We start from the raw sequence: 14777 nt of genomic DNA, 5'->3' as shown, positions 1-14777 counted from the left end.
TCCAAGACTACCAAAAGTGATCCCTGTGCTCTACTGGGTGTGGCCAAGTACCCCCATCACCCCCCAGCCTAACCCCTACAAGCACTACTCTGCTCCAGCTATGGGCCTTGCAAAGATTTTAGCTGAAAACCAGGACAGGGCAGGTGGGGGGAGAGGGGGGGACGCAGTATAGCCACTTCTGTCATCTGCAATTCTGATCTTGCAATCAAGACTGGAGAAATGGAAATAAAGAGAGAAACACAGAAATAGGCCCACACAGCTCACAAGGTAAATGTCACTAAATGTAATTACAGTTTTCTATTATTGCAAAACCCATTTTCAACATCAGCCAGCCCCAGCTGAAATTGTATTTCTGACTAGACTCTCTTCTGCACACAGAGAAACCAACTCAGATGGTCTGGAGCCCAAGGAACGCCTGGTGCCCCTTCTCTCTCCCACGTGTCTGCCCTAGAGGGCACAGTCACCTCATCTCTGACGTTTATCTGTATCCTCTGCTCGCCCTGAGTTCAGCCCCATGCCCCACACTCCCGAGTCTTCTACAGTTAGCAAACACCTTCATTCCTGGCCTCATCTGATCAAACACCTTACAGTCTTCATGCTGGGCGACAAGAACACTGGAAAGGAATTATATACACTGACTATCACAGATCAGAGCAAGAAATGACGTGGTATCAGGTTTAGTCATCTTGTAAAAATGACATTCCGGGGCCTGAGCAACAGGACAGCAGGTGGGGCGCTTGCCTTGCATGTGGCCCTCAAACTTACTTATCTTTACAGACTTAGGAACTGTAATTGCACTAGAATGCAAAATTACAGTATTGGTGAGAGAGATCCATGGATGACCGTTGAGGGACACCGAGACAGAGGGACAGGCATCCTTGTCAAGGCTGCTGAGAGCAGGCAAGAGTTTGGGTAGTAGGATAGCACTTGTATCCCACTCATTAGGAAAACCTAATGGAGTAATTACCTCTCCCTGGGTCTCTGAGAACTGAAGAATGCAGGAAATCACCAAAAGAAAAGAAAAAAAAACAAACAACAACATAAGTCTTTGCAATTCCTAAAACAATTTCTTGGGTACTTTCCCCTTGGGACTTGGGGACGACAAGGGATGGGTAAAGCAACTAGAAAGTGTCTCAAATCACCCCATCCCACAGAGCAAAAGCCTCCAACCAGGCAGAGGGGTAAGAATAAGAGTTGAACACTTTAACATACTTCCCTTTTAAGAAGATGATTTGTTCATATGATCCCAAGCAGAATACCTGGGCAAGGGGCGCAGTGGGAAGTCTCGCCCACTGTCCCCCCCAGCAGAGGCCATGCCAATTTGCCTCTGGGCACCAACCTTGGTGCAGCCCTGCAGCCCCGCAGCTCACAGGCCCCTGTTTCTCCAGCCGTGTCTAGAGTGGTGGGTCCATGCCGACAGCATGTGCCTGTATGCCTGTGTTTAACCAGACCAGATTCCAACACTGCAAACTCTGGGCTGCTGAGTGCCTGCTCCGGGCTGGGAGCTCGCTGCTGGGCGTGGGTGCTGAACGGGATGTTGACCCGACCCCCCAAACCTGAGGAACTCTTTGTGTGAGGGAGTGCGAATTAAAGGCAATGCCACAATTAAGATGCTTTTTGTTGAATCACTGGAAAGGCCTCCAGTAGGCAAGTGTTTCTTCTCTTGAAAGTAAAAAAAAACACTTAATATTAAGAATAGCGACTTTCCCCTGGTAAGAGGTTCTGCTTTAAGATAGCAGACCCGCTGAAGGGGACTTCTTTGGAAGCGGGGAGCCCCTGGTCTCCCCACTACTGAGGCAAGACGGGCAGCCTGGAGTTCCCTGCACCCTGTCTTCTGATGTCCCCTGAATTTCCACCCACCCACGTGTCACTGCTCCCTGAGCATGTCCTCACGGCTGTTCAAGGATGTTCCCTAAGAGCCCTGCTCCAGGGAAACTGGGGGCTTGGGTCTCCACAGAGGGACACTTAGTCTACCTACTGGTCCAAACATAAGAGCTGTCCATGGAACTGAGACACTGATGACAGGCAGACAGGTCAAATACCAGGCTGAGGGTGCTCAAAGGAAGCCAGAAAGGGAGCACCACCAGGGAGCACCACCAGGAAGCAAGCACAGACTGGCACTTCGGTGACAGCCGGCATCTTAGGGACAGGGAGGGGGCTGTTCTACAGGCCACAGCCACACGGACAAGGCACAGGGTCTCTCTAAGGCCCTGTGTGTATGAAAACAGACACACTCACCACGCAGGGAGACCGAGGCCCGCAGAGCAGTCTTAGGGAGTGACCCAAGAGTGGTCGCTGGGTGTCACCCAAAAAATCAAAGACTTTTAAAACTGATCTTCTAAAACCCCGGCCCTGAGCAGGTCACCTTCAGTCATGCTCTGGGCATGGGTCTGAGGGATCAGCGGAGCCTGGGCAGAATCACACACAAGGTCAGGCCAGCAACTAACCACCTGGGTCTTAGAAATGAATCGGATGGATTTATCAACTTAAATGTTTTTTCTTAACTTTTAAAAGGATAAACTTCATGGGGGCTGGAGCAATAGCACAGTGGGTAGGGCGTTTGCCTTGCACGAGGCCGACCCGGGTTCGAATCCCAGCATCCCATATGGTCCCCTGAGCATGGCCAGGGGTAATTCCTGAGTGCAGAGCCAAGAGTAACCCCTGTGCATCGCCAGGTGTGACCCAAAAAGAAAAAAAAAAGATAAACTTCAAACATATGCAAAATGGACTGCAGGATAATTAATAATAATAAAACAATAAACCTCACTCAGCTTTTCTGATTAAATAGCCTCTCTTATTTTAAAAATCTATACCCCGATTCCTCTCTCGCCCTCTCCTAGGGGGTCATTTTATAGGGAGAAGTTGACCTCCTTCAGGCAAAGACTCATAAAGATTCTTTATTCAGGGTATTATCAGGTTCACCAACCAATAAGGAAGCTGCTCTCTCCGTGATGGAGGCTGAACAATACCACGTGACATCTAGTCATGACAATTTTAAAGGAACTGGATTCCTTCATGTGAATGCATGCTTGATACTTGGTTAAACATTTACTATACAATCAAATAATTAATCATAGGTACAAATTTTCCGTTCCTAGTTTTCTTTCTTTTGACAAATAACATTGACTTATTGGTGTAACTGTACATCCTTTTTCCATCATTCCATCAGCATCAGGCTCATCCAATTAACACTTACCTTGTAGCTCCCGAGACTATAGGTGGGAATAAGGTCCTGGCGGCTGCCGGAGAGCTGGAGAAGAGACAGGGAGGGGTTAGCCGTTAAGCAGTAGCCGAGAGGCCGGGGTCCCAGAATGCTGGAGTGGCATGGAGGTGGAGACGCTAGACATTAACCCTAACCAATATGTGGCTGGGGAGATCATTTTTAAACAGGATTAATTCTCCACAATGTGAAGGTGGGAGGTTCGAGGGAGACCAGATGCTGTTTGTTCCTGGAAACAGCTGGCAGGAGTGTGTGTGGGGTGGGGGCAGGAGAGAGGCGAAGCATTTGTGCAGGCCCCACCCTGAGGCCCCGGGCTGCTTCTGAGCTTCTTTCTGCATCACCGACTGCTGGCGGAAACCCTGGGTCCTCAACACTGCATCTGCAGACCCCACCAAGCCGGGCCTCTCGCAAGCTGAAGGACAGAGAGGACATTTCTCTGGAGGCTCCCACATGGCATCAGGGGCCCAGGACAAGCGCTGGGGCTCAGGGAAGCTGCTGGGGAATGACTTGGTGAACAACGCAAAAGCCTAAGATTTCTCAGAGCCACATCTTTATAAAAAGTAAAGGAAAACTTTCTTTGTAAATATTGTTTATATGATCAGTATGCACTTAAACTTTGTCTCTGGGGCCAGAGCGATAGCACAGCGGGTAGGGCGTTTGCCTTGCACGCGGCCGACCCGGGTTCGATCCCCGGCATCCCATATGGTCCCCCAAGCACCGCCGGGAGTAGTTCCTGAGTGCAAAGCCAGGAGTAACCCCTGAGCATCGCTGGGTGTGACCCAAAAAGCAAAAAAAAAAAAAAATAAACTTTGTCTCTTTTCTAAAAAAAAAAAACAACGACAACAACAAAACCACAAACGTAACACACTGTTATGAAACAAACCTCATTACTTTTACTCATTTAGAGTCTGCAGGGCCAGTGAGCAATTGAGTTTGTAACCCTAGTTCAGACTTCTCCTCAATTTACAAGTAATGGAGTTAAGCTTTTCACTGGCTTGCCCTGGGCACTCGGCGAGCCTTGCTAGAGTCCAAGACACTGCTGCCATGTCTACTGGAGGTGCCGGTAAGAAGAGAAGCTTCTGTGGGGACCTGCCCCGTGACAGAGGGCCAGCAGGTGCCACTGGGAGCTGAGCAGGGGCTCTCGGACAGCGCAGGCCAGGAGGACGTGTGTGGGCTGAGAGCGTGGGGCTGCGGGCTGGTACTCACGCGGTTCACGCTGGGTGAGCTGATACTCCTCCTGCCCAGTTTCCCCTTGCCCGTCAACTGCTCCTTCACAGCCACTTCCTGCCGCCCGCAAACACACGGGGAAGAGGAGGTTAGCACCCAGAAGCACTGCCCAGCCTCCACGTCCCCACACTCTTCCTACCCAGGCCTCTTCTCCGGTGGCAAAGATCCACCTGCCATCACTCTGGAAGAGCCCGAGTGAGTCATGCTGCACGGCGTCACCACCTCCTTCTCCTGGTCGGCTGCTGGCGGCCCCAGTGACTCCCAGAGCAAGAGCACGGGAATCAGAGCACCCCACGTTCTTCTTAGCACACCCGGGCTTCAGAAACTGAGCTCCCAGTGTGGCAAGGCCACGTGAGGCGTAGTGTTCGTGAAGGATCACAACCTGTCTCCTCCCCCTCCCAGGGACCCGCTCAGGCTGTGGCAGCCGTGCTGAGCTGAACAGAGGGTCTGTCCTGTCTCAGCGCGCAGGTCACTGTTAGTGTGCTTTACTGCACAGGGACTTGGGGCAACAACATTGCCCAATATCAGGGAATTCTGAAATATTGAAAAATCTTGTCAATTCTTGAACCAACAAGAACATGCTCCATTCCCGCCCCACTGGCATTCGAAGCATCTAGATCCCGTTGGTGTCGGGAAAAATTAATTCTCCTCGGGGAGGACCGGCAGGTGTGTGAGATCTGCAGGTGCCACCCATCGCCTGGAGGGGACGCAGGAGCGAGGCCCACCCGGGCTCACCTGGCGGAGCCGGTCCAGCGTGAGGAGGTTCTCCACGGCCAGCACGCTCCGCAAGTACTTCTCGATGTACGCTTCCGAGTCGGCAGACGCGGTGCTGCCAACGTTCGCTGCCATTCTTGCTAAGGTCTCTCGTTCCTCCACACCCTGGGCATCCTGGAGGAGACAGGGAGTTATTATTTCTTTGGCAAGCAGGTGGCCAAAGAAAACACGATCAAAGCTTCTTGATCTGCAGGGACGTCAGCCGGAATGCCATGCACCAGGAAACATACCTCCCCATAGAAATCATGGGCTACACGGCGCTCAGGCTAACGGGAGGCCAGCTAAATAAACAGGGTGGAGTGACCATGAAGCACATGCTCAGCCACAGGTGCTCAGCATCTTTTCACTGTAACAGAACCATGATGGGTTAGAAGGGGCTCAGAGTGAGGGCTGGAAATGCACCTGGGGGCAGACAGCCTGAGAAGCAAGAGGCAGGAAGAAAAGGAGGGGCAGGCCACCCCCCAGAAGGGGCAGACACAGGCAGAGAGGCCGAGGGGGAGGAGGGCGAGGTTTCTCCTCCCTTCCAAGCCGCGCCCCCATGACCACAACTGAACATGGAGGCAGTCTGATCTCGACCCCCAGCTGGGCTGCAGCAGAGACCCACTGGGCGGAGCAGAGAATCTAAGAGGTAAATCCTTGCTCTGCCTGCAGGGGGAGCTGCGCCCACCTGGCCCCCAGGGCAAGGCCTATTTCCCCATGAAGAATAATGACAAGAGCCGCCCCCTGAATACCTCCTTAGGTGGCGCAAACTGGACCCCTCACAAATTCCCCTTCTCAGGGAAAGTCAGATTCTTTACCTATAAATTTGTTACAATTCTGTCAGACATGAAAAAAATATACATCCATATGCCCCTTCATCTTAAAGTGCCAACCATAAGGAAAAAACATTATTTTATATACCACTGCAGAGAAAAACAACTCTGCCAAGTAATTTTAGGCTATTATTAATGACAGGACACAGTCCAACCTCAGGCTTATTTTTGAAATTTTATGTAAGTCTCAAAGCAGATAAAATATGGAAGAACTTGGAGGGCAGTTGAAGCTCCAAAGACTATTGTTTCCTACAGTAATTCATTTGATTCGTGAGCCTGGAAAAAGAAGGATCCTTGATTTCCTAGAGGGAGAAAAAGGAAAGCCACATGATTGGCCAGAGAGTGCCCAGAACGGGGACATCTTGACTCTGGATACAGTGCTCTTTACATGGCTCTACATTCCAGGGTCCGAAAGAAACATGCACTGAAGAGGGGGAAATGAGGTGCTTCCAACAGGAGCTCAGGGAGTCACATCCTGGGTTCCCAGCTGATTGCGCTGGCAGCTGGTGCTAAGGCATGAGGGCACAGGGACCACCCAGCAGTGCTAGGGGGCTTCCAAACATACACCTAGGGGTGCTTGGGGGGCCACTTGGCTCCAGGAATTGGACCCAGGTCGGAAGCAAGCAAGGCCTGTGTCCTGGGCCCAGGGAAGTGAGCACTGCTGGGTCCAAGATGGGGAGCATCCCCCTCAGCTCAGGAACTGCCTCTGGGCCTTCGGGTCAGTCTCCAGCCTCCCCTTATGCAGTGTCCTCCACACACACCCTGATTCAGAACTGTGCAGTGTCTAGCTTCCTGAGCTGAGTGGACAGTGAGACCCTTTCAGAGACCCTTTCTCGCCTGTGTGCCTCGGCAGTGTGACGCCGTGTGGATGAGCCTCCGTGTGTTCAGCCTCGCATCTACTGGGAGGTGTCTGGATTGATGTCTAAGGTCATTCTGGGCTAAGCAGTTCTGTGTTTTCTTGTTGACGTCTTTGTGGGAATATGCTCTCATTCTCCTTGGGAGACGGTCTCCTCTCTTCTCTCTCTCTCCTCTTTCTCTCTCTTCTCTTTCTCTCTCTCTCCCTCTCTCTCCCCTCTCTCTCTCGCTCTCCTCTCTGTCTCCTCTCTCCCCCTCTCTCTCCCTCCTCTGTCTCTGTCTCTGTCTCTCTCTCCTCCATCTCCCCCACCCCTGCCCCTATGGCCACTTCTTACTATTAAGTCTGCCCAGTGCCTATAAATTGGGGAGACTTTTGTTTTGGTTTGGTTTGGGTGGCCACACCCCATAGTGCTTAGACCTTACTGCTGGCCCCCTGCCAGAAACTCCAGCGCACCAGAGGCAATGCCAGGGACTGAACGTGGGTGAACAGGGTCCAAGGCCGACACCCTTTCTGAGGGCCGTGGGGAAGCTTATTTCATAAGGAAAAATTATTGAAAGGGGCTGGAGTGATAGTACAGCAGGTAGGGCGTTTGCCTTGCACGCAGCTGACTGGGTTCAATCCCTGCCATCCCATATGGTCCCGAAAGCACCACCAGGAGTGATTCCTGAGTGCAGAGCCAGGAGTAACCCCTGAGCATTGCTGGGTGTGACCCCCCAAAAAGCCCCCTTCCACAAAAAGCCCTTCTGGAGAAGACAAGGGAAGGACAAGTGAGGGAAGGCTGATGAAGAAAGAAAAGGAAGCCAAGGACAGGGCCCTGGGTTTATGATGTTCTCCTCCACCTTCTATGAACGAGGTGTTGGTGTTGCTTTTCCTCAAAAAACTGTCCTTTAATAAAACAGTGAAAACCAGAACTTTCCCAGTCACAAGGGCATTTACTCTGAATCAAGTTAAGATTAGGAAATTCTTCTACAAACACAGAGATACTATTTCTCTCGATAGGCTTTCTCATAGAATGTGTTTCTTGAGTTGTGTGACTTATGAGAGGGAGGGTTGGCTCTTTTTACCTGTTTATTTTATTATTATTATATATTTTTTTGCTTTTTTGGGGTCACACCTGGCGATGCACAGGGGTCACTCCTGGCTCTGCACTCAGGAATGACTCCTGGCAGTGCTCAGGGGACCATATGGGATGCTGGGATTCGAACCCGGGTCGGCTGCATGCAAGGCAAATGCCCTACCTGCTGTGCTATCGCTCCAGCCCCTTACCTGTTTATTTTAAGCAAATTCAAGTTTCATATGATCCTTTACCTCTGGAATATTGGAGACAATTTCAAAAGTCACTCCGCAGCCAGGAATAGAACTTCGATGAGACATCTTTTTTAGGAGACTTTGAGCAAAACCCTAGAGAAAAACAAAATAGAAGACACGGTTTCCCACCTCCAAAAAAAAAAAAAAGTTTACATTAACAGGGAAACAGCATAAAGGAAATGGCATTCGCTTGAACCAAAAATAACCAGGACCAATTTCCAGTACCAGCAAGCTGGAAGCCACACCATGAAGGTGGGTTCCTCCACCCATCTATGGTGCACAAAACTGATGTACTGGGCATGTACCGTGTGGCAGGGCCCTGGCTGGGTCCACGAGAGGCAAGCACAGAGACAGTCTGAGCTGGTCAGTCAGAAACTGAAGCCCAACATTGGCCCAGCTACCGACTGCTGACTCTACACTCAAATGACCTGACAGCGGGTGGGCAGGGGCCGTGCGGACTCTTCTCTTTTGTTCTTCTCTCTCTCTCTCTCTCTCTCTCTCTCTCTCTCTCTCTCTCTCTCTCTCTCTCTCTCTCTCTCTCTCTCTCTCTCTCGCTCTCTTTCTCTCGCTCTCTCTCTCAGCACGATGGACATCTTGTACCATGAATATTGACAAGTTCAGGCATTAAATTCTCGACCAAAGCAGGATCGTTATGAAGGATGATTTAAGAGTGCCTGGTCATTGTTTATGCTGACCGCGCGCTCTGCACGGTTAGGAACTGAACTGTTGAATCAATGCATAGATGACTCATTTGAAGATGCTGCTACGACTGAGCGGCCTGCAGAGGCCAGAGAGAGCAGGGCGAGGGCGGAAGACGATCGGCGAATAAAGATAAGGAGGGGGACTATTAATCTCACACAGAACCTTTTCTCCATGCAAAAGAAGTATCCGACATATGCAAAATTACCCCAAAGAGTGGAGCAAAATCAAGTCGTCTGGTCTTAGAATTCCATAATCCCAACCCTGATTAAAAATTATTTCTTCTCCATTCGCCGACCTTCAGTTCATTTGTAAAAAGATTTTAGCCTCTCTGAACACAAAGACCGTTTTCATTTTTTTAATCCCTCTGTGCTCGCCCCTTCAGCCTTGGACACTGAGCCATTTGCAGATCACACTGGTCACGGCACAGCAGCAGCTGCGGGGGGCTGGGGGGTCTCAGCGAAGCTAGGGTACTTGTCTTCTATTTGTACAGATGACTCTGATTGTCTTAGGATCTGAGGTCATCTGGGCTGCAGGCATGAACTCTTGGGAAGTGGGAGGGAAAACCCTTAAACTACCACAGCCAGGGGAGATGGATGCAGCCAAGTGCGGTCACCTCCTGCACCAACAATGAAAGTCTGAATAAAAACCAAATGAAACCCTGGGGGAGACCCAGTGACCCCACGAGGCCTCCTGCCCATCAGGAGTGTGTGGGGCTAGCTGTGGGAATACCATAGCCCCGGAGCCGGCCCTAGAACCTCAAGCCCGGACACACTCCCCCTGCACCTGTGTCCCCACCCCTCAGCCTCTGAGAAGGGGGACGAGGAAGGCGAGAGAGGCAGAGGCGGCAAAACCGTCAGGCGCTAGCCCGCCGGCCTGGGTTTTATTGATGTCAGATCACCAAGCCGCAGAGCTGCAATCCTACCAGCATTAGCGCCAGTCTTCATTTCCAAGATTGATATCGGTGTGACATTTGGAACTAAAGATTAATTTTTAGGGGTGGAGATTACATCTAGGACTCTGCCAGCCATGACTGTGCTCTTTTACAATAAAAAGATTTATTTTTCTCTATCCTGTTTTGGTCGGTAAATTGAGAAGGCCTCAGAGAAGTGAGTTGGGGCGGGTCAGGGGAAGGCGCGGGTTCCCTCGCCCTCCCTCCACGACTCTCCGCCTTGCCCGTGGCCACCTGGGACACCCCGTCTGGCCACATCTGCCCACCCGTCCTGTCCCTTCCACGGCACTTCCTCGAGTCCTCTGCCACTGGCCTGGGAGATCCGGTGTGCGTGTCCCTGCCACAACAGAGAGACGCCGGGCTCACCCCTGCTTGGGTTTCACTCTAAAGTGTTTTTTACTGCGTGTTTTTAACTCCAAAGCCTGGCAGAGTCGCTCTCCGAACTCACAAGCTGACATAGGAGGCAGTGAAGGGGACGGCACGGGCGCCACAGTCTGGCGGTGAGACTCCGCGTCCCGGGGGACCCTAGACCAACAGGCAAGGCCAACAGGGCCCTCCCGCCTGGCACAGCTTGCGGCACCCAGAGTACAGGGAGTCTGGACACAGGGGGCCGGGGGGGTTAGCCCTGCCGGTCTCCCTGAATGAACGGCTGGGGGCGGGCAGGGCAGAGACAAATGAGGGGCGGAGCTGCGTGTTGCCTGCAGGCCAAGCTTCAACAGGGGGGCAAACGTGCTTTCACCCCAAAGTATGGCCCACATCACCTCAATTTAAAATTAACATGGCCCGAGAGGAGGTCAAGGCCGCAGAGTTCAGGCCTGGGGAGTGGCTACAGGCCAGAGCACCCCAGGGCGCCTGGCTGCAGTCCGGCCTCACCTGCCGGCCGTGAACGTGCACACAGATGCGTTTGCGCAGCACCAGCTGCATGTTGGCCGGGTGGCTCAGCTGCACTGTCACCCGCACGATGAGGAACACGCGCTCGTCGGCCGGCGTCCCTCTGCTGAGCTGCGGGCAGCCGTGCACCGCCGAGTCCCACGACGCCTCCACCTTCGCCTGTGGGCAGGACAGAGGACCTGAGGGCCTGCTCTTCCCCGGGCGCCCCCAAGAAACCCACACAGGGCATGTCCGGGCACATACACGGGTCTGCCCCCGACCCTCCCAGAGGCCTCGGGGAGGAGGGGCAGCCTCGGACCCAAGCTGGGGGGCACGGAATGCTCTTGGCTGGCTGGCGCTCTCTCATTTTGTCAAAAGCCCTCCCAGCACAGAGAAAAGCGGCAGATTCAGTGTGGCGGATGTCGATCTCTCATCTCCTGTGAACATCCTGTCGCTTTTCCTGCCTTGCTCATAGCACACACACAGAATTAATTTCCTTGCGGAGTCAATCAAGAGGAAGCAAGAGCAGGGGCTGTGGCTTCAGTCAGGGGCGCCGAAGCCACCTCCCTCTAGCCCAGGGCCCCGGCAAGCTGCAAGGTTGGGAGCGTGGGTCTGTCTGTGGATTCCTCAATTTATTTTATTATTAATTTTTTTGCTTTTTGGGTCACAGCCGGTGATGCACAGGGGTTACTCCTGGCTTGTGCACTCAGGAATTATTCCTGGCAGTGCTCGGGGGACCCTATGGGATGCTGGAAATCAAATCCGACTTGGCCGCATGCAAGGCAAACGCCCTACCCACTGTGCTATGGCTCCAGCTCGGATTCCTCACTTTAGACCTCACTTCTGCACCACTGTCAGGAACACCCCCAAGGAAGGCGTCTCTGAAGTTGTCACACCTAATTTCACTTCTCAAAACCAAAGCTTACACCCTCACTCTACGTGCCCAAATGTCAGAGCAAATGCCGGGAGCTGTGGGAGCGCCTCCTGCTGGTCCCGAGTGAGACACGGACGCACCGAAGCCGGCACCATGCTGGGAAGTCAGGGACACGTGACTGGACTGCGCTTACCTCTCCGTCCAGCTCCTTCACAATCTGCAGCTCAAAGAACTCGTCCTCTTCCTCCCCAGTGAGGGTCGCATCCCACCCTCCAGCTTCCGGGTCATCGAGGTTATCCTGGGAGCTAAAATCATCGGCTAAGAGGGAGGAAGGGCCATTAAGTACGGAGCAGGGCCAGGGTCACCTCTGCCTGCTGAATGTCAATATGCCCTGGATCAAAATTCTTCTGCCTCCAATTTCATTTGCTTTTGGCGCTGAAATCTTACATGCCTCGGATGATGACCATTAAACCGTTCACAGATGTTAGAGACGGGAAGTGCCGCCAAAATGAACGGGTCCAATCTCCTACCTTTAGGCCTTACTTTACGTGAAAGCCAAGATACCCCAGAGGTCACCCAAGGTCAGCTCTCAATGTCAGCAAAAGGACTCACACCCAAATCCCCTCCTTTTTAGCACCCTAAAGAACAAAAAGCAAGAATGATTCCTGTGATCCGTTTGTTCAGTACGAGAATCAAGCGGCCATACAAGCCAGCGACGGGAGGGCTGCCCCGCGCTCTCTGGGCAGTTAGGCCCAACCAGGGCCCCAACTCCCAATTCAGCTAAAATGTCTTACCTGGAGGCAAGGGAGAGGGAGAAAGCCAGAAACAAAACAAAACAAAAAACAAAAACCGAAACCCCTACTACAAACAGGAGCACGGAAGGGAGCACCAGCAGGAGGAAGAGCTGGCAGAAGAGAACTCCTGAAGCAGGGCTAAGCAAACAGGCTTTGGGCACTGCTGTTGGTGAGTCCCCGGGAGGCAGCTGCCACCCTGAGATTCTGGGGAGGCGGGGACCCCCCCACCGCCCCGGGAGCAGAGTGAAGGCCCGCCCCGGGAGCAGAGTGAAGGATGAGGCCACGTGCCCAGAGACGGACCCACTGTGGGGGCCCAGAGAAGGTTCTCGCACAGTGTTGGCCCATGTCTCGCATCAGAGCTCTCTGGCGCTCCCTCAGTGTCACGCCTGGAGGCAGGCTAGGTCAGAAGCCCATGACACGGGGCACTCGGCGCCCGGGGTGACTCTTGAGAAAGCACCTCTGCGCTTACCGTTTAAGTCCAGGAAGATGACCGGGATGTGCGTCTCCATGCCAGGCACCGGGGTCCTGCAATGTAAGGGACAAAGACACCTCAGGGCAGACCTCTCCCATGCCCAGGGGGCTTCCAGAGCCCACCCCCCAAACACCACCCGCTGGCCTCTCCTGGGAGCCCTCGGTGGGATTCCCACAGGACACCAGGGCGTTGCCTGACGGGACATTTGCACGTGCCCTTACTTAAACATGGGATCTCGTAGAAGCAGCTTCATTTCCTGCTTTCCATTTCCCTCAATTGCCCAGGACATCTGCTGACAGTCAAGTCAGCACCGAAACCAAAACCCCTGGACAGGCAGTTTCATGACGACCAAATGGGCCTGAAGGGAATGACCCGAGTGATTAACATGCGCGCTTTCCCGATGCTAAGTGCGGCGGTACTAAATATTGATTTAGATTCTCAGAAATCTTAATTACTTGGGCCAATAACAATTATTTGATAAAATACGATTTTAGGCCACAGTAGCTCCAACTTATGAAAATAATTGAACACTTCAGCCAATTCACACCCTGCTTCCCCCGGGGCTGTGCCGAGTCTCCCCCTCAGTGTGGTGGAGGCCAGGCCGCCCCCACACACCCACCATTCCGCGGGGGCCCCCGGGATCCCGCTGCCGGCTGAGGGCACCATGACAGCGTTCCTCTCCTCCGTCAGGGTCAGCCTCATCTCCAGAAGCTGCGCCTCCCGGTCCGCATCGTCCTCGGATTTATCTAGAACATCAGGAGGGAATATCAGAAACGAGTTTGAGACGAGTCTGGGGTGGGGGAGGGGGGCGATGGAACACAACTATTTTTGTTTTGTTTTGTTTTGTTTTCTCTTTTGACTTGAAATGTTCAGAGAGTGGGTGAGAACCAAGTGGGTTCTTGCAGCTTGGGGCTAGCTTTATTTCCTTGGTGCTGCTTTAAAAATTTTTTAAATTAAAAAAAAAATTGAGGGGGGAGGTAGGTCACACCCATCGATGCTCAAGGGTTACTCCTGGTTCTTCACTCAGGAATCACTCCTGGCTGGTGCTCAGGGGACCATATGGGATGCCGGGATTGAACCCGGGTCAGCCTCGTGCAAGGAAAACACCCTCCCCACTGTGTTATGGCTCCGGCCCTGGGGGACAGCTTTAAGAGCTGGGGTGCTCACACAGCACAAGACGTCCTGGGGTGCCATCTCCAGCACCCCACGGCCCCCAGAGGGAAAGATGAAGACCATGGGCGGGCAGCTCACACACCAGCCTGTGTGAACAGGAGCTGGTGGATGAGGACTCCCGAGAAATGCCTCCCTGGATCAGTGATTATAAAACTGATGGGAAACCAGAGAGATTGGGGTGCAGGGGAGCAGCACCAGGTCACCCCCTAGCACCCCTGCTGGTGCTCTTGGTGGGACTGGGTCTGCGCTACCCACTGGACCTGCCCTATGCTGGGGGAGGAGGCGGGCTCGAGCAGCTCCCAGCCAATCACTGCTGGGTCAGTGTTCCGGAAGAGTCGGCAGCGGGAGCTCATTCCCTGCACCACCCGCTCCCTGAGCACTCTCAGGAGAGCACTGCTGGGGTGGCCTCCTCAGGCCAAGCTCTGGACCAGCAGAACTCGGAGATCATGAGATACTAGGGAGTCGCCCCAGTACTCGTGAGCACTGGGCCCAGGTGAGGCCCGCTCCCAGGCTCCTGTCATCCCCACTGCTGGCGGGTCGTCCTGACCCCAGGGGTGAGGGGGACGTGCCCCTTGCTTCTCCTACCATGTTTGCTGACAAGCTTCTGCAGCTGCTCGTCGAGGTACTCCTGGCGTTTCGTTAACGTGTTCAGCCACTTTCTCCGCAGCCTCTCCAAATCTCGATCCTAGGAGACAGGGGAAACGGCAGCAAATGCAACACCGTCCCCTACATCCCAAACGCAAGCT

General features: G+C 53.2%; 1 protein-coding gene across 3 annotated transcripts in view; it reads right to left on the bottom strand.

Annotated features, from left to right (window-relative positions):
• KIF13B (kinesin family member 13B) overlaps positions 1-14777 on the bottom strand; it is a 146546-nt gene that overhangs the window by 29836 nt on the left and 101933 nt on the right. For 2 of the 3 annotated variants that reach the window (XM_055142214.1, XM_055142222.1), the window contains exons 27-36: positions 14617-14716; positions 13478-13604; positions 12856-12911; positions 11786-11910; positions 10722-10898; positions 8198-8290; positions 5183-5335; positions 4427-4504; positions 3197-3250; positions 968-988 (exon numbers count right to left, since the gene is read on the bottom strand). In XM_055142214.1, coding sequence (XP_054998189.1) covers positions 968-988; positions 3197-3250; positions 4427-4504; positions 5183-5335; positions 8198-8290; positions 10722-10898; positions 11786-11910; positions 12856-12911; positions 13478-13604; positions 14617-14716 — 984 coding nt within the window. The remainder of the gene's footprint in view (positions 1-967; positions 989-3196; positions 3251-4426; positions 4505-5182; positions 5336-8197; positions 8291-10721; positions 10899-11785; positions 11911-12855; positions 12912-13477; positions 13605-14616; positions 14717-14777) is intronic. The other variant, XM_055142219.1, reaches the window with a different exon arrangement.

This window comes from Sorex araneus, chromosome 1 (genome assembly GCF_027595985.1).
Source record: "Sorex araneus isolate mSorAra2 chromosome 1, mSorAra2.pri, whole genome shotgun sequence".
NCBI lineage: Eukaryota > Metazoa > Chordata > Mammalia > Eulipotyphla > Soricidae > Sorex > Sorex araneus.
The sequence above is the reverse complement of the archived record's forward strand: the minus strand, read 5'-3'. Positions and strand labels throughout refer to the sequence as shown.